At 46.6% G+C, this 25,820-nt stretch overlaps 1 protein-coding gene across 1 annotated transcript in view; it reads right to left on the reverse strand.

Annotated features, from left to right (window-relative positions):
* Positions 1-1,648: 1,648 nt before the first annotated feature.
* NSD1 (nuclear receptor binding SET domain protein 1) overlaps positions 1,649-25,820 on the reverse strand; it is a 284,356-nt gene continuing 260,184 nt past the window's right edge. The window contains 3 exon segments of the mRNA XM_075344528.1: positions 1,649-7,557; positions 17,807-17,996; positions 20,959-21,065. Of these exon segments, the coding sequence (XP_075200643.1) occupies positions 6,152-7,557; positions 17,807-17,996; positions 20,959-21,065 (1,703 nt within the window). The 3' untranslated portion in view covers positions 1,649-6,151.

Genomic DNA, 25,820 nt, shown 5'->3' on the forward strand with positions numbered 1-25,820 from the left:
AAGCTTCTAGTATCTTAGCAGACCATCTGTCCATAGACTGAGCCATGGATTGTGAAAGTGACTCAGAAAGTTTCTCAGCCAACACTGCAAACTCTGTCCCTGCCACCTGGACAGTGGCAGCCGGTGGTTCTACCTGGGCCGAGGGTCCCACCAGTGCCTGAGGCTCCGGCTGAGTGAGTGTCACAGGGGCCGAGCATTGCACACAATGAGGGTAGGTGGAACCTGCAGGTAACATAGCCGCACAAGAGGTACAGGTTGCAAAATAAGCCTGTGCCTTGGCACCCTTGCTTTTTGCGGACGACATGCTGTTGTCTCCTCTTAGAGCAATCAGTGAGGGTATATAGCCAAAAGCAAATAATGCGGCCGAACAGAGCAAATGTATACAATATATGGATATATATATACACTTCGGCACCCAGGGGGGCCAGCACCTGGTAACCGGGGCGGCTTACCGACCGCCCTCAGCGGTTGTGTGTCCACCAGATTCCCTGCCTGGGCCTCCCAGAGCTGTGGAGCTCGGTCTGAAGTTCTCCACCGGCAGAAGTGATGATAACAATGGCTGCCAGCGTTCTCAGAGGAGGAGGGAGCCGTGGGCGTGCCTCATAAAGTGCGGGAATCTGGTGCCCCACAGTGCTCAGTGAGGGGGGAGGAGGATACCTAAGTATGCTCCAGCCCTCACCGCTGACGTCCAGTCTAGCGTCCCGCCCTTACCCCTGACTGGCAGGCCCGGGGGCGGGAGTATGCGGTACTAGGCCGCAGAAGCCGGGGACTAAATTTAGTAACGCGGCCGGCAAACAGGCGCGGTCGGCGCGGTAGTCCCGGCAACACAAAAACACACAGCAGCTGCTGCAGCGTCTGTTACACAGGCGCTCTATGCGCCGTCCCCAAGGGGACACAGAGTACCTCTGAGAAGCAGGGCCTGTCCCTGATGATACCCGGTCTCCTGTCCGTCAGATTCCCCCAGGGGCTGCGGAGGGAGCCCGGTTCTAGTGCATGGTGACCGGTTAGGATCCCACTTCTCCCAGAGCCACTAAGGGATGGGGAAGGATAACGGCATGTGGCTCCAGCCTTTGTACCCGCAATGGGTACCTCAACCTTAACAGCACCGCCGACCATAGTGGGGTGAGAAGGGAGCATGCCGGGAGCCCTGTTAGGGGCCCTCTTTTCTTCCATCCGATAAAGTCAGCAGCTGCTGCTGACTAAAATGTGGAGCTTGCGTGAATGTGTGCCTCCTTCAACACAAAGCAAAAAACTGATGGGTCCGTGATGCACGGGAGGGTGTATAGGCAGAGGGGAGGGGTTACACTTTTTAAAGTGTAATACTTTGTGTGGCCTCCGGAGGCAGAAGCTATACACCCAATTGTCTGGGTCTCCCAATGGAGCGACAAAGAAACATTGATGTTACTGATGTAGCAGAACTAACTCCACAATCTAAAAAAACCCTCATGGACGGATTTTGACAGCTGTAAACACCAGCAATACGGATCTGATATTTGTATTGGAGTTTTAGATTGAAGATGGAAACCATTACTGAACATCAGCAGCTCGACAAGCAAGGAGCCTTCTTGGGTTCCACTAATTGCTAAATGAAAGGAAAATTATCAATGCAAAGACTATTGTTTTTTGAGAAACAGATATTCTGATTTATTTGGCATGGAGCCTAGTGTAGATGAGAAAATCTGTTCATCCAAGTTCCTAAACAAGAAAATAAAACAGACAATAGACAGGAGTTGAGTAGACTTAAACTTTACAGTATCGTGTTTCCTTCTATATACAAAGAATTACAGTACATATTGATAGAAGGTGCACAACCACCTTCCATTAGTGATATGAAATGCAGTTCCAAACCAAAAAAATACTAAAAAGTCATACATGCCGAGTTCTGTGATGGACTGTTACACCCCTATCTATTCATTCGTTCAGATAACACAGGAAGATTAAAGGCTTTCTTCTGAATGTCCTCTCCATTCCAGCTGGGGAGCACCAGTGCAGGCAGTCTGGAACCTGCCATCTGAGTAGGGCTTATTCCACAGGCTACAACTGCAGCTAGTCCTTCATTTCAGTGACAATAGGTCAAAACAAAATCGAGAGGAGTATTCAATGTTACGATTAGCTGGAATGGAATATTTCTAGATGTATGACAATTTGCTTTTATCAACTGGCTGGAGGCCAAATAAAGCAACAACCTGCTATTCTTGTTGTTATAAGGCTACATGCGCACGCTGCAGTTTTGTGGTCACATTGATTTTGATGGCTTTTTTGTGAAAAATAGTGATGGGCGGACCGGACTGTAAAGTACGACCACCGCAGGTTCAAAGTCACCAAAGTGGCGGGCCCTCGGGAAATAAAAAAAAATAAATAAAGAGCGATCTATGCTTCGAGTCTCCAGCGTAACTGCTCCTGCGAGTGCTCATTTTTCTTCCAGGGCCACTCATTAGGCTCATGCATATTCTCTGCTCCCCCAAAAACTGGCATGTGTGATTGGTTGCAGTCAGACAGCGCCCCCAGCCTGTGTGACAGACTGTCTGGCACTTCCAATTACTGACCAGGTCTGCGTGGCTATAGCGTTGAGTATGAATAAAAAGATTGTGTCACATCCATTAGATGTGATAGTCCTGGCACTTTATCTGGGCAATCAGGAAGAGCCGGGTAAAGTGCCGGGACTGTCGCATCTAATGGATGGGGGAATCCAGGGCGGCTGCAGGCTGCCATTTTTAGGCTGGGAGACTCCCAATAACCATGGGTCTCCAAGCCTAAGAATACCAGCCCCCCAGTTGTCTAGCTTTATCTTGGCTAGGCATCAAAATTGGGGGGGACCGGACACAGTATTTTAAATTTTTTTTTACTAAAGAAAGCCTCATGCGGTTCTTCCTATTTCGATACACAGCCAAGATGAGCACACGGCTGGGAGCTGCAGCCTCTAGCTGTATGCTTTATCTGCGCTGGGTATCATAATACGAGGGGACCCTACACCAATTTTTTTTATATTTTACTGTACGATAGACCCCCAAACCGTGTCTGTGATTGGAAGTGTCATACTGGCTGTCACTCAGCGTGTGGGTGCTGTCTAACTGTAACCAATCACAGACGATGGTGGGTGGGGAAAGCAGTGCATATTTAATGAAGGCAATAAGCAGCCAAGGAAGTGAATGAGAGCTGCGGGAGCATACTGCTGCACTGAAGACTCGGAAAGTATGAAGCACTTGCTCCTACACCTTTGCGTTGGAGTCTGGCCAGATACAAGGGATCAATCACCCTCCAACCCACTGTTGGCAGGAGATTAATTTGCAAGTCCTCCCCCATCACTAGTGAGAAATGCAGGGACAAAATGCAAAAAAAGGCTGACATTCTGCAGTTTGTCAAAAGTTTGTGACAAAAACTGCAGATAAAAAAAACTGCAACGTGCGCACAGCAAATCTGAAACATAGACTTTGCTGGGAAGTCAAAAGTGACAAAGTTCTGACAAACCGGCACCAAAAAAAAGCGTCAAAAACCGCAGTGTGCGCATGTAGTCTAAAGAATAGAAGCCCACAGAAAGTTTACATTCCATCCTCAATGTGTTTATTTCAATACAGGACTGCCTCATTCCTTTTCAGTTGATATGATGTGATAAATCTGCCATGTCTGCCCAGAAGGTATCGTGGGATTTGGAGAAAGATTGTGATAATCCTTAAATAGCCACTACACACACTAAAAGTGAATAGCATGTAGAAGGATGGTATGGAACTTCAGCCAATAGTGCCCATTGGTTACAGTTTATATCTTGGCTCTCTGCTGGGACACTGACTGGGCAGGGTACAGGAGGAAAAAAAAAAAAAAAAAAAGTACAAAAAATACAATTCTACAACATTCATTCATTTACAATGGTTTAAAATCATAATGGTCTAGTTTATTTAAAAAAAAAAAAAAATAAAAAAAATTCGGCACACTAAACCAAACCATTGAAAGAAAATTTACAAATGTTTACAGGACTGGAGGAAAACAGAAAAGTAAAAGTGAATATTCATTTCATAGAGGCACTGGTCAAGACACCAACACCAAAGTTTACAACTAAAGTTATACATATTTAAGAAAAAAAAAAAAAAAACATACAGTAAAACATTATGCACAGCTGCCCATAGCACCAAAATCCCCACAGTAAGATTGCTCAGATTCAATGGAGGCAGGTGTAAGTTTAATGTGCAGAGGTTTAGTGTGGTGTGCAGGGGACTTAAATGACCACCCTTGGTCAGTGACTAAAAATGAAATCCAGCTGCCTTAAAATCTGCCATCTTGGTTGCATGATTAGTATTTCTCTACAATTCACATGATCTCTACTACATGGCTAAGAACCTCCCGCTCGTTTCCACTTTATAAAATATGGTCTATACACAGACTGTATTCAATTCAAAAACCCCAAATAAAAAAAAAAAAAGACCTAAATGGTGACTACAATTCATATTTCATTCCATTATTAATATAATGGGCTGAAGATAGTGATTTAAAGGGAATCTGTCAGTAAGATCAACACTACTAAGCAATCTACATAAGCATGCAGGTCATAGAAAGATGAATGAAATAATTCTCTGATCTGATCCACATGCAAATTAGTTGTTAAGATGTACCGATCTCCTTGAGAGTCTGCCTCCAGAGGTTATTTTATAGGAAAGAGGGTGTTACCAGTGTGAGCCATGTAATAACTGACACTTTGCGCTCAATCACACATCTCTGCAGTGAGATCAGAACTTACAGTACAGCAGAAGTGAAGTTAGTCTCATTACAAAGTAATTTGTAACTGCAGTCCTGTCAGTGCTTTAGCGTCCATCTCACAGGCAGTCAGTGTGTGGGGGACGGCCAGTACAACAGAGCCGACAGCAGTGTGAAAAGACAACTGCAAATGTGCTTGGTGTGTTTGTAATTAGACAAGGTTTAACTCTGCTGTACTGTGTGCGTTATAATTAGGCACCGCTCTACAGCAGAGCTGCCAGCACTACAAGTGAGCAAGTGCTACTGCAAATGTTTGTAATTAGACAAGGTTCAGCTCTGCTCTATTGTGTTAGTTCTGATCTCAGAAAAGAGCTGTATGCGATGGGAACAAAGTGTCAGTGTCAGCCCCCTTTCAACAGCTCATTTGCATAGAAGCTAGATATGGATTTTTCTGGAATAAAACATCAGTTCTCAAACATAATTGTATTCAACTTTCTATGACCTGCATGCCCACATAGATGGCACGGCATGGTTGATCCTACTGACAGATTCCCTTTAAACACAAAATTGGATAACAAACCTCACCTTGTTCATATTGTGCCCTAATCTTCCCCATTATTACTACATTATTCTTTGCCAATATTCTGATGGGATCTTTTAAGCCAAAAACATTACTGCAGTAGCACCAACTAAAGAATATACCTCTTCTTGCAGCATTATGAATAGGGGGCTATACTATTACCATAATGTTCCTTGGACTTCCCATCAAATCAGAAATAAGGCCGTTCAGTCACTACAAGATGTAATCTACATGGTTATAAAGAAGGATTCACATTAATGATTTAATACTGCAGCAACATCCTACAACACATGCCATAATAGTCTACAATGATCGTTGTATTTGGGCATGAGTAACAATTCTTGATGTTTTGTGGCCACACACTGTATTCTGTGTCATAGGAAGAAACCTCAGACATGCAGTAACAGATCTTAATTTGACCAGACAAAACACACACAAACAACCCTTCTGAGGTCCATTGGCATTTAAAGGTTTCTGGATATCAACAGTTAAAAATACAACTTAATGTAATAAGGCACCTCTTTCATATCCCTGCCATTAAGGCCCATAACATTATTTGAAGACTTGCCACACTGATAGAAGTGCCTTATTGCTCTTACAGAACACAGCCTCTTTCAAAGGAAAGCGATTGACCTGAAGACTAGACATAAAACCCATTGATGCAATACAAGACAAGCAGTTCATCAGTGACATGATTGGGAAATCTCTAACTGCAAGAAGCCAACAATTAAAAAGCAATAACTAAATACAGCAGCCTGCTTGTCGAATGTCTACATATTACGCTGGAACCGTTTTGTTTGTGTGTACACATGACAGCCATAGCGTGGATTTCGCAGTCAGTCACAACCGTCAATTTCCATCTGTCCATTGCATTAATTCTAGGTTTCATTCCTTGTCTGGTACTATACACAGAGAAGGTCCCGGACAAGGGCTAGATACAGTTTTTGGCTGACGATCAGTAGCAAAGTTTTCATCTACAGACTGCTCCTGCTGATCACCAAGAGATGTGTTTTCTACTATATCAACAACTGAACATTCTCCTGGTGAATTGTTGGATGTTTTCTCATCATTTGTTTGGTCGTCTTCTATCACAGGGTCTAAGTTCTGTACTGAATCTGCAGACTCATCCAAAGGTGATGGAATTATCGGTTTCTCCTTTTCTGCTGCCTTAGAACAAGTTAGTTTGGGGCTGGTTGGCTCATCTGCACAGGTATGGTTGATCGATCGTTTCAACTGCTCTACTGGGTCTGAGGGCAAACTTTTAGGACTTTCTAGATGCTCATCTTGGAGAATGCTTATGGTTTGTAAGTTATCAAGCTTTTGTTCAGTAGTGCCTTGAGTCAATCGCTCCTGTAAAGACGACTGCTGTTTGTCTTCTGAACAAGGCAGAGGTCTCTTTACAGGATGAACAGCATTGTTAGTTTCAATTTCATCCAGGCAAGTATTAACAGCATCAAGTTTCTCTTTCAATTCTGTGTCTTCATCAGCAAGTTTTCCTTCAGTGGTTTGTCGTTTTACAGAAGCAGTTGTCAAAACAACCTTTCCAGACTCTTTTGAGTATTTTCCAGCAGTTGTTAATACAACCTTCCCAGTAGATACAGGCTGTTTTCTTGTAGGAGATAGCAACACTCTACTGACTGAAGAATTAGAGCTATTACTAACAGAAGTCAATAGTACCTTCCCGGCAGGTAGATTTTTTTTACCTATAGAAGCTAACAAAACCTTACCAGGAGATAATGAATTCTTTCCTAAAGATGCCAAGAGTACTTTCCCTGTAGATAACGGTTTCTGTGCAGATGATGTAAGAAATAATTTACCACCCATTGATGGTTTCTGGTTACCAGGGGTCAAGAGTAATTTCCCAGCTGGCAGAGAGGTCTTCTCAGAGGAGCCTACCAAAACATCAGAAGGCAAGGAATTTTCCCCAAGAGTCAGCAACACGTTCTCAGATTCAGAGGTATTAGTCACAGAGGGAGCCACAAGCACTTTTGTAGGTGCAGAATCCAGCTTATTACTTGAAGATTTCTCGTTCGCTGTGTCTTTTTTAGGTTTAGCTAGCCCAGAAGACACATTTTCTGGAGAGGACGATTCACTTTCTCGAATTTCCCCTGGCTCTAAAGGGTGTGTTCCACATGGGTCATGTTCAGTACAGGATAGACGGCCGTCTAGCTTGGAAATGAAGAGCATGCCCTCACGGTGCAGCTTGCAGAATGAACTAGGACACATTTCACAGAACGAAGCTGCCTCCTTGCTACAGACGTCACATTGATGCCATGGACATTCCCACTTGCCTACAATGAGAACAGAAGAATGTATATTAAGACACTACCAAAACAGTGACTAAGGATCATAATAGGTGAGAAACGCGTTGCAGTATGTTTATTTATGCTCTGTACCACAGTGCTGGATATATTGCTACCAGTTTTTATTGGACTTCAATAAAAGAATCTTATTTTGGATGACCCATGTGCTGGATATATTTGTAGATGCTCAGTTAAAGACAAATCTTATTTATTTTCTCAAATGTCTTCATAAAAGGGTCTACAAAATCATCATTGCTGTGCTCTTGGCTCTGATACCTATCTGTATTAGAGATCTCAGTAGAGGGAGGTTGAAGATTGTACACAAAGCTCAGAGCATGTGAGGAAAAAAAAACTATACAAGTTAAGGGTATCTCACTCAGACTGTAGATTGAAAGGAATCACGATTAGAGATGGGTCAACCCACAAATGTTCAGTGAAAAAAAAAAAAAAGTCTGGTTCAGGATCAGCCTTGACCCGGGTGATCCTGAACCGCATATAAGTCTATGGAGAGCTGACCCCGACCTAAGTGCTATAAAACGGGGGTAGTAAGGGCAGGGGGCAGCAAAAGTGGAATTAAAGCAGGACAATTATACTTACAGAGTTTCCCTCCGGCTGTCGCACTGCTTCCGGGTCCACTCATTAAAGCTTATGAACATTCACTGCTTCCCCCGCCCACCCTCTGTGGCAGCGTCTGACTGGTTGCCCTGACAATAGTTGTCTTGGTCCCCAAAGTGGAGTGCAAAAATAAATAAATTGGAAAAAATTGACTTCTGGTCCCCTGTATTTTAATACCCAGCGCAGATCAAGCTAGAACCACAAATAGATATAGAACCGAGGTATGGTATCAACATAAGACCACAGAAAAAGCAATACCTCTAAAAATATATTTAATTTTATTTAGAAAAATATAAAAATATGACAGTGTCTCTCTAAAAAAAAAAAAAAAAACAAAAAAAAAAAAAAAACACATCATCTGGGCACAGGACAGGACACAGCGCTGGCTCCCTGCGGTGTAGATGTGCTTCGGCGCTCGGGACACTTGTGTACTTGCAGGTTGAGCTTTTCTTTGGACCAATCGGTGAAAGGAGTGTTCATCATAACACTTGGTCACCATTTTGGAACACTGTGTAAGGCCCCTTTCACACGTCAGTGATTCTGGTACGTTTGTGCTTTTTTTTAAACGTACCAGAATCACTGACATACGCAGACCCAATATAATGAATGGGTCTGCTCACACATCAGTGATTTGTCACTGCACGTGTCTCCGTGCAGCGTACCCGCGTGTGCGTGATTGCTGCACGGAGACATGTCCATTTTTTTCTGGCATCACTGATGTTCCACGGACCACGCAGTGGTGTGGTCCGTGAAACACGTGCCAGAAAAAAAACGTGCTTTTAAAATAAAAAAACATTTTAACTCACCCGGCGTCCAGCGATGTCCTCTGCAGCCCGTTCTCCCTGCTCCTTCTGTGCCGGCTGATTACTGTCGCGCATATTCATTATGCGCGGCACAGCCGACCCGGAAGCAGCTGCTGCGGGGGTCACCGCCGGCCGGATGCTGCGTCGCGGGAGCGATCAGCACCATGGACAGCGGGAGCGGGCGCAGGTGAGTGAATCTCTAAGTGCAATCACGGGCCACGGAGAACGGAGCCCGGATTGCACTTAGACAACCCACGTGTGCCGTGATTTTCGGCATACGCAGGGACATGTGCGTGTTTTACACGCCAGTGAAAAACGTCTGTTTTTCACTGACGTGTGAAACGGGCCTAAAGGAGCTTTTCTTTGCAGGACTGCATATATTTCGATGCTGTGTGTTGATACAGCACCTCCAACCTAAGTGACCAAGAAATTGCAGGACTGGACACACTAATAGTGTATATATCGGTGTAACACTATCAACTAAAGAAATTGGACTCTTTTCATGTATAGATGTTCCTGCTGCCCTAATGTGACCTAGACATGGATAGGATTTGATCCATAAGCCTATTAAACACAAGGATAGGAAGACTCCTGTGATATATTAGGAGCTCTATTTGATATATTAAACTCCTAGCATCCTATAGGCTATTCATCCATATTTGGAAGCATCTGCCTTCATATACATTTACCTTCTTTTCGGAGTTACAAGAGACAAGTTTCTGAATGGGAATATCTGCCAGCACATTATGTGATTAAAACTAAGACTCTCTGGTGTATTATGAAAAGGCTTTCGGTTTGGACCTATCTCGTATCCCTTTTGATAACCATTACCGTGATGTGTGACTTTTTTACCCCTGATGATCCCCCAGTATTGCGTTAGGTGGGGGAGAAACGCGTCGGGAGAGCGTGGGGTGACAGCTACTGCAGCGGGTCCCCTACAGCTCCACCTAACAATTACAATTTTGATCTGACTGAAGTATCTTATTGAGTCAGGAACCAAATTTAATGCATTTGTGTTTATGTGTATATTTATGGTTTTGCACTAGTCACCTGGGTTGGTGGTGGACACCCCTTGGCTAGAGATAGGGACAGGGAGGGACAGCCACCCGGAACGGGGAGTGTCTTGTAACTTAGGACACCCTCCGTCGTCAGGAAGGGTCAACAAAGGCTATGAGATCAGTAATTTGACGACTCTGTGAATATCTATCGCTATCCTTTTCACGCTGAAACTCTCTCTTCCCAACATCTCACTGGCACTGTTTTGTCCTTTATGTATTTTTTAGAGAGACACTGTCATATTTTTATATTTTACCCAGTGCAGATCAAGCAGACAGCTGGAGGCTGCAGCCCCCAGCACATAGCCTAATCCAGTAAACTGCTCTCATAGATGTGGCTCCGTCAGATCGGTCACTTTTTTTTTTTTCTAATGTGACCCCCGCACTGCTGGGGTGTTTTGGAAGCTAATAAATTGGAGAAAAGCTTTTTGTTTTTAAATATTTTTCTTTGTTTCTTTTTACAGTTTTTTTTACTTACACAATTAGTATTGGGGGGGGGGGGTCTCATAGACCCCTACCCCTTACTATTACAGAGCTTCGTGGCAGCTGTGATTTTTTAACAAAATACAGCTGTGATTAACCAGTTAAAGTTAAGCCGGGTAAGCACCAGGATTGGACCATCTAATGGATGTGCCAATTGTGGAGCAGCTGATGGCTTCTATTTTTATGCTGTGGAGGACAACCATGATCCTTCCCCCAGCCTGGAAATACCATCCCCCAGCTATCTGCTGTATCGTGGCTGGAGATCAAAATTGTGGGTACCCCACGTTAAAGTTTTTCAAACATTTAAATAAAAAAAAAGCAAACAAAGCAAAAAAAAAAAAACAAAAAAACAAAAACACACAACACACCACAGACAATATCCACGTTGGGTCCTTTGTATTTTGATACAAAGCCAAGATAAAGCCCATAGCTGGGGGCTGCAGCCTTCAGTTGTCTGCTTTATTTGAGTTGAATATCAAAATACAGGTGACCGCACGTCATTTTTTTTCCAATGATTTATTTTAAAGATGTTCTCTTTAAAAAGGGGGACAATTTTTTTGTAGCTATGGGAAAGAAGGGAATTTTGTTACTTACCGTAAATTCCTTTTCTTCTAGCTCCTATTGGGAGACCCAGACGATTGGGTGTATAGTACTGCCTCCGGAGGCCACACAAAGCATTACACTAAAAAGTGTAAGGCCCCTCCCCTTCTGGCTATACACCCCCAGTGGGATCACTGGCTCACCAGTTTTAGTGCAAAAGCAAGAAGGAGGAAAGCCAATAACTGGTTTAAACAAATTCACTCCGAAGTAACATCGGAGAACTGAAAACCATTCAACATGAACAACATGTGTACCCGAAAAACAACCAGAAATCCCGAAGGACAACAGGGCGGGTGCTGGGTCTCCCAATAGGAGCTAGAAGAAAAGGAATTTACGGTAAGTAACAAAATTCCCTTCTTCTTCGGCGCTCCATTGGGAGACCCAGACGATTGGGACGTCCAAAAGCTGTCCCTGGGTGGGTAAAGAAATACCTCATGTTAGAGCTGCAAAGACAGCCCTCCCCTACGGGGAGGCAACTGCCGCCTGCAGGACTCTTCTACCTAGGCTGGCGTCCGCCGAAGCATAGGTATGCACCTGATAATGTTTGGTGAAAGTGTGCAGACTCGACCAGGTAGCTACCTGGCACACCTGTTGAGCCGTAGCCTGGTGTCGTAATGCCCAGGACGCACCCACGGCTCTGGTAGAATGGGCCTTCAGCCCTGATGGAACCGGAAGCCCCGCAGAACGGTAGGCTTCCAGAATTGGTTCCTGGATCCATCGAGCCAGGGTGGATTTTGCAGCCTGCGATCCCTTGCGCTGACCAGTGACAAGGACAAAGAGTGCATCCGAGCGGCGCAGGGGCGCCGTGCGGGAATGTAGATTCTGGGTGTTCTACACCAGATCCAACAATGCAAGCCATTACATATCGATGAAATGGATAAAAGGAAGGTAAGGAGATATCCTGATTGTGATAAAAAGGGGATACCACCTTAGGGAGAAACTCTGGGATCGGACGCAGCACTACCTTATCTTGGTGAACACCAGGAAGGGAGCTTTGGATGACCGCGCTGCTAGTTCGGACACTCTCCGAAGAGACGTGACCGCTACCAGAAAAGCCACTTTCTGTGAAAGACGAGAAAGTGAAAACATCCCTCAGAGGCTCGAAGGGCGGCTCCTGGAGAGCAATTTTCTAACGGCCTCCTGTACGGAGGGACAATGTGATAACCCCCCTGCAGGAACGTGCGTACCTGAGGAAGTCATACTAGGCGCTTCTGAAAGAATACCTACAGCGCTGCGACTTGTCCTTTAAGGGAGCCGAGCGACAAACCTTTTCCCAATCCAGATGCAGGAAGGGAGGAAAAAGGAGACAATGCAAATGGCCAGGGAGACACTCCCGAAGCAGAGCACCAAGATAAGAATATCTTCCATGTCTTGTGGTAGATCTTGGCAGACGTCGGGGCTTCCTAGCCCGTCTCATGGTGGCAAGGACGTCTTGAGATAATCCTGAAGACGCCAGGATCTCGGACTCGATGGCCATACAGTCAGGATCAGGGCCGTAGAATTCAGTGGAAAAAACGGCCCCTGGGACAGTAAGTCTGGCCGGTCTGAGAGTGCCCACGGTTGGCCGACCGTGAGAGCCACAGATCCGGGAACCACGACCTCCTCGGCCAGTCTGGGACGACGAGGATGGCGCGGTGGCAAGCGGAGCTGAGCTTGCGTAGCACTCTGGGCAACAGTGCCAGAGATGGAAACACATAGGGTAGCTGGAACTGCGACCAATCATGAACTAGGGCGCCCGCCGCCAGAGCTCTTTGCTCGTGAGACCGCGCCATGAAAATCGGGACCTTGTTGTTGTGCCGAGACGCCATTAGGTCGACGTCCGGCATCCCCCAGCTGCTACAGATTTCCTGACACCATTCTGGGTGCAGAGGCCATTCCTCTGCGTCCATGCCCAGGCGACTGAGGAAGTCTGCTTCCCAATTTTCTACGCCCGGGATGTGAACTGCGGATATGGTGGATGCTCTGTCCCCCACCCACGTCAGAATCCGCCGGATTGCCTGGTAGGCTTGGCGATGCGTGTTCCTTGGTGGGCGATGTCTGCCACCGCTGTGGAATTGTCCGACTGAATTCGGATCCGTTTTCCTTCCAGCCACTGCTGGAAGGCTTGCAGGGCAAGATACACTGCCCAGATTTCCAGAACATTGATCCGAAGGATGGACTCCTGTGAAGAGAGTCCTTGACCGTCTGAGAAGGGAAACGTTCCTGTCTAGGGACGTCGACTCCCCAACCCATAGGCAAAGCATGTCCCATTGAAGTGGACGCAGATGAAACTGCGCGACAGTGACTGCTTCTGCATGAGGCGTCTTAAGGGGTGTGACTGGCCTTGAAGGAGAGACTGCACCCCCGTCTGTAGGGAACGCTGCTTGTCCAGCGGAAGCTTCACTATCGCTGAGGGAGTGTGAAACTCCATGCCCAGATATGTCAGCGATTGGGTCGGTGCCCGATGTAACCTTGAAAAGTTGATGATCCACCCGAAACTCTGGAGAGTCTCCAGCGCCCCGTTCAGGCTGTGTTGGCATGCCTCTTGAGAGGGTGCCTTGACAAGTGGATCGTCCCAGTAAGGATCACAGAGTGACCCTGAGAGTGCAGGACTGCTCCCACTGCTGCCCTGAACTTGGTGAAAACCCGTAGGGCCGTCGCCAGACCGAAGGGCAGGGCTACGCACTGAAGATGCTCGTCTTCAATAAGGAAACGTAGCAAACGCTAGTGCTCTGGAGCAATCGGCACGTGGAGATAAGCATCCTGATATCTATTGATGCTAGGAAATCTCTTTGAGACATTGAGGCAATGACGGAGCGGAGGGTTACATCCGGAACCGCCTGGCCTTCACGTGCTTGGTGAGCAGTTTTAGTTCCAGAACGGAACGGAAAGAGCCACCCTTTTTTGGCACCCCAATCAGATTGGAGGAAAAAACCGTGTCCTGTTCCTGAAGAGGAACAGGGATTACCACTCCTTCTGCCTGCAGAAGAGCCTCGGCTCGGTGGGGGGGGGGGGGGATGTCCTGTACACGTGAGACACAATGTCTCTCACCCACCGGTCTGTGACCTGCGGCAGCTAATGTCGCCAAGCGGGAGAGTCTGCCACCAACCGCGGATGCGGAGAGAGAGAGCTGAAGTCATGAGGAGACCGCCTTGGTAGCGGTTCCGCCTGCAGCCTTCCTTGGGCGTGATTGAGCCCGGCCGGAATTTGAGCCCCTCTGAGCATTTTGAGCCCTTTTGGACGAGGACAATTGGGACCTGCCCGAGCCTGGGAAGGACCGAAACCTCGACTGTCCCCCCAGGACAGCATTACTAGGGTAAGTCGCAATGCAGACATTGCGAGGTTAAGGACACCACCTGCGGCACAGATGTACATGTGCTCAAGACCAGCTGCGCAAGACCAGCTGAAAAAGCTTAGAGTGCCCATACGGCTGCGAATGCCGGAGCAACCGACACGCTGATAGCTTCACAGACAGATTTCAACCAGAGGTCCATCTGTCTGTCAATGGCATCTTTAAGTGACGTCCCATCTCCACTGCAACTATGGATCTAGCCGCAAGCCTGGAGATTGGGGGATCCACCTTTGGACCCTGGGTCCAGCGCTTTACCACGTCAGAGGGAAGGGATAACGTGTATCCTTAATACGTTTGGAGAAAACGCTTATCTGGTAAGCGTGGTGTTTCTGAACTGCTTCTCTGAAGTCAGCGTGGCCAGAAAAGTACTCAATATACGCATGAGATACTGAAAAAGGATTTCTCCTGCTGTAAAGCTGACTCCTCCCCTGGGGGAGCTGAGGGAGCAATATCCAACATTCCATTGATGGACGCTATAAGATCATTCACTATGGCGTCACCATCCGGTGTATCCGGATTGAGAGCGATGTCAGGACCAAAGCCCTGATCAGCTACGTCTGCCTCATCATACAGAGAGTCCTCCCGCTGGGACCTTGACCAGTGATGAAGCCGAGTGCCGCACCCAGCGAGCTAGCTTAGGCTGTCTGGGACTGTCGTCCGTGTCAGAGCCTTCACCCTGGAATGCCTGGGACCCCCCCCGGAGCACTGATTATGTTCCAAATGAGGGTGGCCAGGGAGCATTAATCAAGATTGCCCATGGCCTTGTCTGGACTGCAAAGTCTCTATCCCATGACAATCTATCAGCCGAAACTGCAACTCCGTCCCTGTCCCTGGACAGGGTTCACAGGTGGTTCCTTTGGCCACCTCTAGCAGAGACCCCGGCTGACCAAGTGCTACAGGGGTGCATTGCACACAATGGGGGTCAGTGGAACCTGCCGGTGGAACAGTATCACATGCAGGAAAAGCAGCATAGAAAGCCTGTGTTGCTTTTTTGCTGCTGTATTCTAGCCATCTATGCAATGTATAGCATACAAGCCTAAACACGTCAGCACATGCAATACAAGCAGCATAGAAAGCCTGTGCCTTGGCACCCTTGCTTTTTTGCTGCTGTTGTCCAGCCATCTAGGAGAATACATTCAGTGCAATGTATAGCATACAAGCATAAGTACAAATGAACACTTCAGCACATGCAATACAAGCAGCCTATAAAGCCTGTGCCTTGGCGCCCATGCTTTTTTGCTTCTGCTGTCCAGCACTCTAGGAGAATATAGCCAAGAGTAGCGACCGTACAGTGCAATGTATAGCATACAAGCATAAGTACAAATGAACACTTCAGCACATGCAATACAAGCAGCATAGAAAACCTGTGCCTTGGCACCCTTGCTCTTTTGCTGCTGTTGTCCAGCCCTCTAGGAGAATATAGCCAAGAGTAGCGACCGTACAGTGCAATGTATAGCATACAAGCATAAGTACAAATGAACACTTCAGCGCATGCAATACAAGCAGCCTAGAAAAACTGTGCCTTAGCACCCTTGCTTTTTTGCTGCTGTTATCTCGCCATCTAAGATGGGCATATAGCCAAAGATAGCGACCGTACAGTGCAGTGTATAGCATACAAGCATAAACTACAAATGGACACTTCGGTATTTAGTGGGGTCAGCACTTCAGGTGCTGCTTACCGCCCGCCTATAACGCGGGTGTGTGGTCGCCAGAGCCCTGTGAGTGGTTGCCCAGAGCATGTCTCCGTTCCCCAGCTCGGACTGCGTGCAGGAATGGCTGCCGGCGTCCTTCTCCAGCTCGTGTGACGAGGGGCGGGCCGTGGGCGTGCCCCAGACAAGAGCGGGAAACTGGCGTCCCACTGTGTCCAGTGAAGGGGGCTGGAGAATGCAAAGCAGACTCCAGCCCTCGGCGCTGACTGTCTGTACAGCGTCCCGCCTCACCCCTGACTGGCAGGGCTGGAGGCGGGAACGAAACGAAAACTAGGCCGCAAAGCCGGGGACTCGAGTAATAAGCGCGGCCGTCCATGTGCACGGCCAGCGCGGAAGTCCCCGGCGCACCACAAGTCCCAGCCGCGCCACAATGTAAAAAAAACACCCAGCAGCGGCCGGCGCGGCAGTTCCCAATACATAAAGTCACTCAGCAAAGCTGTAGTGAATAATAGCACGAGCGCTCCGCGCTGTTGCCCCGGCGCACTAACACTCCCAGCAATGCTGGTGTGTGTGTGCGCGCTTGCCCGGGGACACAGAGTACCTTAATGTAGCAGGGCCTGTCCCTGACGATACTCAGCTCCATATCCAGCAGGTTCTCTGGGTCTGTGGATGGAGCCCGGTCTCAGTGCCTGGAGACCTGTAAGATCCCACTTCGCCCAGAGCCCTGAGGGGGGATGGGGAAGGAAAACAGCATGTGGGCTCCAGCCTCCGTACCCGCAATGGGTACCTCAACCTTAACAAACACCCGACAAAAGTGGGGTGAGAAGGGAGCATGCTGGGGGCCCTAGTATGGGCCCTCTTTTCTTCCATCTGACATAGTCAGCAGCTGCTGCTGACTAAAAACAGTGGAGCTATGCGTGGATGTCTGACCTCCTTCGCACAAAGCAGAAAACTGGTGAGCCAGTGATCCCACTGGGGGTGTATAGCCAGAAGGGGAGGGGCCTTACACTTTTTTAGTGTAATGCTTTGTGTGGCCTCCGGAGGCAGTACTATACACCCAATCGTCTGGGTCTCCCAATGGAGCGCCGAAGAAAAATCACTGACATGCGAGAGGTGTTAAAATAACACCTCTCGCATGTCAGTGATTATTTTTTCCCCATATCTACAAAAAAAAATTGTCCCTCTTTTTAAAGAGAACATCTCAGCAGTATTTAGCACTATAAAGTAAATACATGGCCATAATGGCGGTGTGGTGCTCATTACAGGAGTTGAACAGGTTTGGGATAAAAATCTGCAGTCATATTGCATACGGTCAGGATTCGCCTGTGCGAGCATAGAGAATGGCCGCTCACGTAACTGCAAGTATGCAATTTTAATTAAATATGTGAAGCCTTGCTCAATACAAGTGAATGGAGCGAGCTACAGCACGTCTAGTTGGTACGTGAACACACGTATAGAAGTTGCTGGTACTGTAGAATCCTGATAGCGTGCAGTGCACACACTGACAATACAAACGTTTGATTTCACATAGAGCAGCTGCACACTTTTATCCCAAACTTGGCCGAGCATTTTAAGTGGAGATAGGGATTCTATCACTCTGAATGAGACAGATCGGTTCACGTCATTAGAGATACACCATCTAGTGGACAGAAGAAAACATGAACGATCACCCTGACATTTTACAAAACAATGTCTATTTACCTGCAGGTCGACGAGTTAAACTTAAGCAGTCTGCATGGTATACTTTTGGGCAGCCTGGCTTTTTGCACGATACAAGCTGTCCTCCATCTCCACAACTGAAACACTCGTCTTCATGTTCTTTAACCATCTCGGTTTTCTTGCGCTTCACATACTTTCTCCTGGCCTTATCCTCAGTAGTAGTCGGCTGGTTCTGGGTGTGAAATTGGAGAAAAAAAAATAATAAAATTGTCGTCATTTAAATTTTTGATAGCAAACATAAATGACAACATAATTGATGGGATTCAGACTGTTTAACACTATGACACAGATTACCACGTTCTCAACATGTGATTCGCATGTACAGGACATGGCAGGTCCTGTTTCATACAGTTTGCTGCTCTGATCACTTCAGTGTAACTCCATACACAAAGTTCACAGCTGCGTTCTTTAATTTCATTTTAGAAACAAATTAACTAAATTCAGGTCCAAAAATGAAAAAAATTCCACAAATGAAGCAGAAAGGTCTCATTAACAGATATGGGGTCAGACCAAGTTCATTTTTATTTCTGCTCTGAAAACTTGCTAAATAAGTGCACAATGCTGAACTTTTACGGTTTGAAATTGGTACATAACAGACGGACAACATGATTAGTCATTGGGGCCCTCTGCTACGGATACATACTGGACATGAATTCAGTTGTAGAGGGGAGTGCTGGGGCAGAGGGGAAATCTTCGAAAAAGCAAACCTCCAGCACCAGAAAGCGGGCACTATAAAAATGTAAGACTATTTGGGCATATTAGAAGTACACTATATAGGTGTTCTGGTCAGCAGCAGTAGGCTTGTCATGATTATGGATGTGCTCCCCTGAAACATGTCGGCCTACTGCTTCTGAACATCACCTTTTAATCTGACGAAACAAAGATTTATATTTTAAGGGAGCCTCCTCTCTGGTGATTAATGTTACGCATTTATTCTGGGAAACAATTAAGGGGTTGTCTCATGTAAAACAACAAGTCTGTAGTCACTATGTCTGTAGACCTGTAAATCCTCAAATCGCACGCACTGGCCAGAACCAAACTAGATAGACGCGCCTCGCTCACCACACTTCCACTGAATGCGCCCATCTAGGCGAATTCTGGCCTGCAGTTTACATATCACATACTTGCAGCCATGTGACTGCTGTTCTTGGCTCTGACACAGGAACATCCTCATAGCACAGTACACATTGCATGCGATGTGAGGATTCACTTGTCATTTTAGACCTGACAACCACCATAAAACAATGCACATGGATGAACCGAGGTTTAGATGTCGTTGTCACTGCTTGTGGCAGCATCAAAGTGTTTAGAGAAAGGAGAGGACCACTTTTGTTCCTTCAACAACTCAAGCAATAAGTCATCTTGGCAATCAAAGGACTGGAGTCCATCGTTTCTGTATACTGGAGTAGGGCAGGTCTTCATAGAATATTACGTACAACACACGCCAATACAGGAGGTAATGATAATGAATTTATCATAATACACTGTGTGCAGAATTATTAGGCAAATGAGTATTTTGATCACATGATACTTTTTATACATGTTCTACTCCAAGCTGTATAGGCTTGACAGCCAACTACCAATTAAGTAAATCAGGTGATGTGCATCTCTGTAATGAGGAGGGGTGTGGTGTAATGACATCCTATATAAAAGGTGTGCTAAATTAGGCAACTTCCTTTCCTTTGGCAAAATGGGTCAGAAGAGAGATTTGACAGGCTCTGAAAAGTCCAAAATTGTGAGATGTCTTGCAGAGGGATGCAGCAGTCTTGAAATTGCCAAACGTTTTGGAGCGTGATCACCGAACAATCAAGCGTTTCATGGCAAATAGCCAACAGGGTCGCAAGAAGCGTGTTGGGCAAAAAAGGCGCAAAATAACTGCCCATGAATTGAGGAAAATCAAGTGTGAAGCTGCCAAGATGTCATTGGCCACCAATTTGGCCATATTTCAGAGCTGCAACGTTACTGGAGTATCAAAAAGCACAAGGTGTGCCATACTCGGGGACATGGCCAAGGTAAGGAAGGCTGAAAAACTACCACCTTTGAACAAGACACATAAGATAAAACGTCAAGACTGGGCCAAGAAATATCCTAAGACTGATTTTTCAAAGATTTTATGGACTGATGAAATGAGTGTGACTCTTCATGGGCCAGATGGATGGGCCAGAGGCTGGATCAGTAAAGGGCAGAGAGCTGCACGCAGACTCAGATGCCAGCAAGGTGGAGGTGGGGTACTGGTATTGGCTGGTATCAAAGGTGAACTTCTCGGACCTTTTCGGGTTGAGGATGGAGTGAAGCTCAACTCCCAGACCTACTGCCAGTTTCTGGAAGTCAACTTCTTCAAGCAGTCGTACAGGAAGAAGTCGGTATCGTTCAAAAAAAAAAACATGATTTTCATGCAGGACTGATCTGAATCCCATAGAGAACCTGTGGTCCCTCATAAAATGTAAGATCTACAGGAGGGAAAACAGTACACCTCTCAGAATAGTGTCTGGGAGGCTTTGGTGGCTGTTGCACGCAATGTTGATTGTAAACAGATCAAGCCACTGACAAATCTATGGATGGTAGGCTGTTGAGAGTCAAAGAAAGGTGGCTATATTGGTCACTAATTTTTTGGGGTTTTGTTTTTGCATTTCAGAAATGTTCATTTCTAAATTTTGTGCAGTTATATTGGTTTACCTGGTGAAAATAAACAAGTGAGATGGGAATATATTTGGTTTTTATTAAGTTGCTCAATAATTCTGCACAGTAATAGTTACCTGCACAAACAGATATCCTCCTAAGATAGCCAAATCTAAAAAAAAACCCAAAACAACCTCACTCCAACTTCCAAAAATATTAAGCTTTGATATTTGAGTCTTTTGGGTTGAATGAGAACATAGTTTTTTATCAATAATAAAAAAAAGCCTCTATAAACACAACTTGCCTAATTCTGTACACAGTGTATATAGTACCTATGACTAAACGACAACCAAATGAAACCCCCCACCACAAGAAAAAAACAAAACCAACACAATGTAAAAGATTAAAAAGAAAGTTGAAACAACCTCTGTAACTTAAAACACAAATGTCTGGACGGATCCCAGCTATAGAAAAAAAGTGCGTAATAGATTAGGTTTTCATTTTACGTTACATACCTTAGGCCTAACGCCAAGGAAACCACTGCAATTCGGAGCACCACATTTACACACAGTCTTCCCATTTCCAAGACATTCCAGGTTGTAATTGAAAGTTAGTTCAGTTCCTGTAAATGTTAAATGGTCAGAGCACACAATGATACACAGTACATCAAATTCACCCCAAGCCTGCTCTAACCTTCCTGACCAGGCCAAATGTTACTATTCTGACCAGCATCAGTTTATGATGCAATAACTATGGAACGGTTCAACATATCCCAGAGATTCTTTGAATGTTTTAACATGACACGTACTTCATGTAATGGTAAATTTTAGTTGATACAATTAGATTTATGAAAATATGGAAAATGTAACTTTTTTTTGCAATTTTCACATTTTATGCCCTTAAACCAGATTGTTATAATCACACACAAAACAAACATTTACCATGTATCTGCTTTACATCACCACTAATTTTTTTTAAACATTTTTTTGTTAGGAAGTTAGAAGGGTTAAAAGTATCAGCAATTTCTCATTTTGCTAACAGCCGACTAATCACTTCTACAGCACTGTGAATTGGCGTAAAAAAATAAAGTCAATTCTTCAACTGCTGTTGATGTGTTCATTCTGACTTCTGAAGATCGCAGTATGGTGGGGCTCACATTTATCCTGCACTCTACATTGAATGCTTACACCGGGGACTACGTGTAAATTCACTGCAATGAGGCAGAGGGAGTCACTTTGCACTCCCATATAGCCTGTTTTCTGGCAGTGTCTATTTTTTTTAGATGTGCACAAAAGTCTAGTCATCAACAGTTTTGTGGACCTTTGAAAAGCTGGACACTGCTGAACAGAGGCCAAATTGATCCCGAGAACCACTAATGCCTCATCATAGTGAATGGGTCCATCGGGGTATCACCTGAATCAAGTATTTTGGAGATGTAGATGGAAACCCCCATGTAAATGCTCAGCATAAAGCACAGGATAAATGTAAACTGATCCAAAATGATCTGTACCAAAGTTGCCACCAAATAGTATTCAACTTAACCCACAAAAACACAAGTCACCACTCAGGTCCATCATCTGTTAAGGGAAACATAGGGTGCTTAAATGTTACTGGTAGCACAAAAACCCTGGAAAAGCAATTTGGCTACCCCCAAAAAATGAAAATCAGCAAAATCTGCGCTCCCAAACCGAAATGCCCCCTCTCACATCCCATAATGTGCCTAAACCACAATTAACATCCACATGTTTGGCATTATTGTAGGGAGGAGAGCCTGCTTAATTTACAGATGTAGGTTTCCAGAAGCACGAGCTGGGCACTATGTATGGTCACTACACTGTACTGGTCACGACAAGGGCTTATTTGCAGTTTTAAATTCAGTAACATTCATTACATTTGACTCCATGGGTGTTTTCCAGGGATTAAATCATCACTACACCCAAAGATCAACTCCCAGAGGGGTGCAATTTATAAAATTTGGTTACTTGGCGAGGCTTATGCTGTTCTGGCACTTAAGGGCTCTTCAAATGGAGTACACAAATTAAACTATTGTAGGAAAATCTATACTCCAATTATCAAATGGTGCTCCTTCCCTCCCGAGCTGTACTGTGTGGCCAAACAGTACTGTACAGTCACATGTGAGGTATTGGTCTTTTTTAATCCAGGACCTGGCGATTAGCTTTCTTGCCACATATAGCAGCCTAGCAATGGCAATTTTCATAGTATTTTTCCACCCCAAGCTCCTCAACATATCCCAATATGCATAGCAATGGTTCCCTGGGAAGAACACACCCATATGTTCTTCCTATCTTGTGGATAACCTTAGTCCAAAAGGAGACCAGTCTCGGACAAGACCACATCATATGAAAAATACCTGCGTCAGATCCCTGACACCTTGGACACTCCGAATTCCTTTTCAACCCCATTTTAAACATCAGTAAGGGAGACCTATATACCCGGTGAATCACGTTTTGGTGAGATAGTCTGGCCGGTTCGCTCATAGAGAGTTTAGGTACATACTCCAGGATACTCTCCCACACCTCCTCCGTTATCAACCCAACTTCCTCCTCCCATTTAGATTTAGTTTTAATTGGGTAGTCTAAAAAAGAGAATTTTGTTTACTTACCGTAAATTCTTTTTCTTATAGTTCCGACATGGGAGACCCAGACCATGGGTGTATAGCTACTGCCTCCGGAGGACACACAAAGTACTACACTCAAAACGTGTAGCTCCTCCCTCCGGGCTATATACACCCCCTGGATGACAATCTAACCAGTTCAGTGCAAAAGCTGAAGGAGGACATCCACCCATAAGTAGAGATAGAGTAAAACTCGGAAAAACCGGAACTTTGTCTACAACAACAGCCCGTGAAAACACACGGAACAAATACTGCCAACAGGGAGGGTGCTGGGTCGCCCATGTCGGAACTATAAGAAAAAGAATTTACGGTAAGTAAACAAAATTCTCTTTTTCTTCATCGTTCCTTCCATGGGAGACCCAGACCATGGGACGTTCCAAAGCAGTCCATGGGTGGGAAATAAACCAAACTGAGAAGTAGGCAAAACCTAACTTCACAAATGGGCGACAGCCGCCTGAAGGATGCGTCTGCCCAAGCTCGCATCTGCCGAAACATGAGCATGCACTTGGTAGTGCTTCGAAAAAGTGTGCAGACTGGACCAAGTGGCAGCCTGACAAACCTGCTGAGCCGTAGCCTGGTGCCTGAAAGCCCAGGAGGCACCGACAGCTCTGGTCGAGTGCGCCTTAATCCCCGGCGGGGGAGGCACCTGAGAACACTGGTAGGCATCGGCAATAGCCGACCTAATCCAACGAGCTAGGGTCGGTTTAGAAGCAGAGAGACCCTTGCGCTGACCCGTGGTTAGCACAAAAAGTGAGGTGCACCGCCGAAAAACGGCGGTGCGTGACACATAGATTCGGAGCGCCCGCACCAAATCCAAGGTGTGCAACGCCTTCTCAAAGCGATGCACAGGGACCGGACAAAGAGAGGGCAATGAAATGTCCTGGTTAAGGTGGAAAGAAGACACCACCTTAGGGAGAAAGTCCGGAGTCGGACGAAGAACCACCTTGTCTTGGTGAAACACCAAAAAGGGGGATTCCGAAGAGAGCGCAGCCAAATCAGAAACTCTCCTGAGAGAAGTTATGGCTACTAGAAAAACAACTTTCTGTGAAAGTCTAAACAAGGGAACCTCCCTAAGAGGCTCAGAGGGGGGTTTCTGTAAGGCCGTGAGGACCAGATTAAGGTCCCAGGGATCCAAAGGCCGCCGGTAAGGAGGAATGATGTGAGCTGCGCCCTGCATGAAGGTGCGCACCTGAGCCAGTCGGGCGATACGCCGCTGGAATAATACAGACAGAGCCGACACCTGTCCTTTGAGGGAATTGAGTGACAGTCCTAGCTGTAGACCAGACTGTAGAAAAGACAGGATGGTCGGCAAGGAAAACGGCCAAGGAGCATGGTCGGAAGAGCGACACCAGGACAGGAAGATCCTCCAAGTCCTGTGATAAATCTTGGCCGAAGAAGACTTCCGAGCCTGAGTCATAGTGGAGATGACCTCAGAGGGAATACCTGAAGCCGTCAGGATCCAGGACTCAAGAGCCACGCCGTCAATCTGAGAGCCGCAGAATTCTGGCGGAAAAACGGACCTTGAGAGAGAAGGTCTGGGCGGTCTGGGAGATGCCACGGCACCTCTACAGACAGGCGGAGCAGGTCTGGGTACCAAGCTCGCCTGGGCCAGTCCGGAGCAATGATTATGACCCGACGGCCCTCCATTCTGATCTTGCGCAGAACCCTGGGCAAGAGAGCTAGCGGGGGAAACACGTAAGCCAGACGGAACTGGGACCAATCCTGAACCAGCGCATCCGCTGCGAAGGCCTGAGGATCGTGGGAGCGAGCCACGTAAACCGGAACCTTGTTGTTGTGCCGGGATGCCATTAGATCCACTTCCGGAGTACCCCACTTGCGGCAGATTGACCTGAAGACTGCCGGGTGTAGGGCCCACTCGCCGCTGTCTACGGTTTGACGGCTGAGATAATCGGCCTCCCAGTTTTCTACGCCTGGGATGTGGACTGCTGATATGGTGGACTTGGAGTCCTCTGTCCACTGGAGGATTCGTTGAACCTCCAACATCGCCAGGCGGCTGCGAGTTCCGCCCTGGTGATTGATGTAGGCAACCGTTGTCGCGTTGTCCGACTGGACTCGAATGTGCCTGCCCGCCAACAGGTGGTGCAAGGCTAGGAGAGCTAGAAACACAGCTCTGATCTCCAGCACATTGATCGGGAGGGCTGATTCGGACGGAGTCCAAGTGCCCTGTGCTCGGTGATGGAGAAAAACTGCTCCCCAACCGGAGAGGCTGGCATCTGTGGTGAGAATCACCCAGGACGGAGTCAGGAAGGAGCGTCCCTGTGACAGAGAGAGGGGCCGAAGCCACCACTGAAGAGAGCTCCTGGTCTGTGGCGACAGAGCCACTAGCTTGTGCAGGGAAGAGGTCCGCTTGTTCCAACAGCGGAGAATGTCCAACTGCAGGGGACGCAGATGGAACTGTGCAAATGGAACCGCTTCCATTGACGCCACCATCTGACCCAGCACCTGCATGGAGGTCTGATGGAATGACGGCGGTGCCTCAGCAGAGAGCGCACCGCTAGCTGAAGGGACTGCTGTTTGACCAAGGGCAACTTCACAAGTGCCGGCAGAGTCTCGAATTGCATCCCTAGGTACAGAAGCCCCTGGGTCGGGGTCAGAGTGGACTTGGACAGGTTGACAAGCCACCCGAACTGAACAAGCGTGGCGAGAGTGAGCGAGACACTCCGCTGGCAGTCCGTCCTGGATGAGGCCTTGACTAGAAGGTCGTCCAGGTAGGGGATTACT

Source organism: Anomaloglossus baeobatrachus, chromosome 4 (assembly GCF_048569485.1).
Source record: "Anomaloglossus baeobatrachus isolate aAnoBae1 chromosome 4, aAnoBae1.hap1, whole genome shotgun sequence".
NCBI lineage: Eukaryota > Metazoa > Chordata > Amphibia > Anura > Aromobatidae > Anomaloglossus > Anomaloglossus baeobatrachus.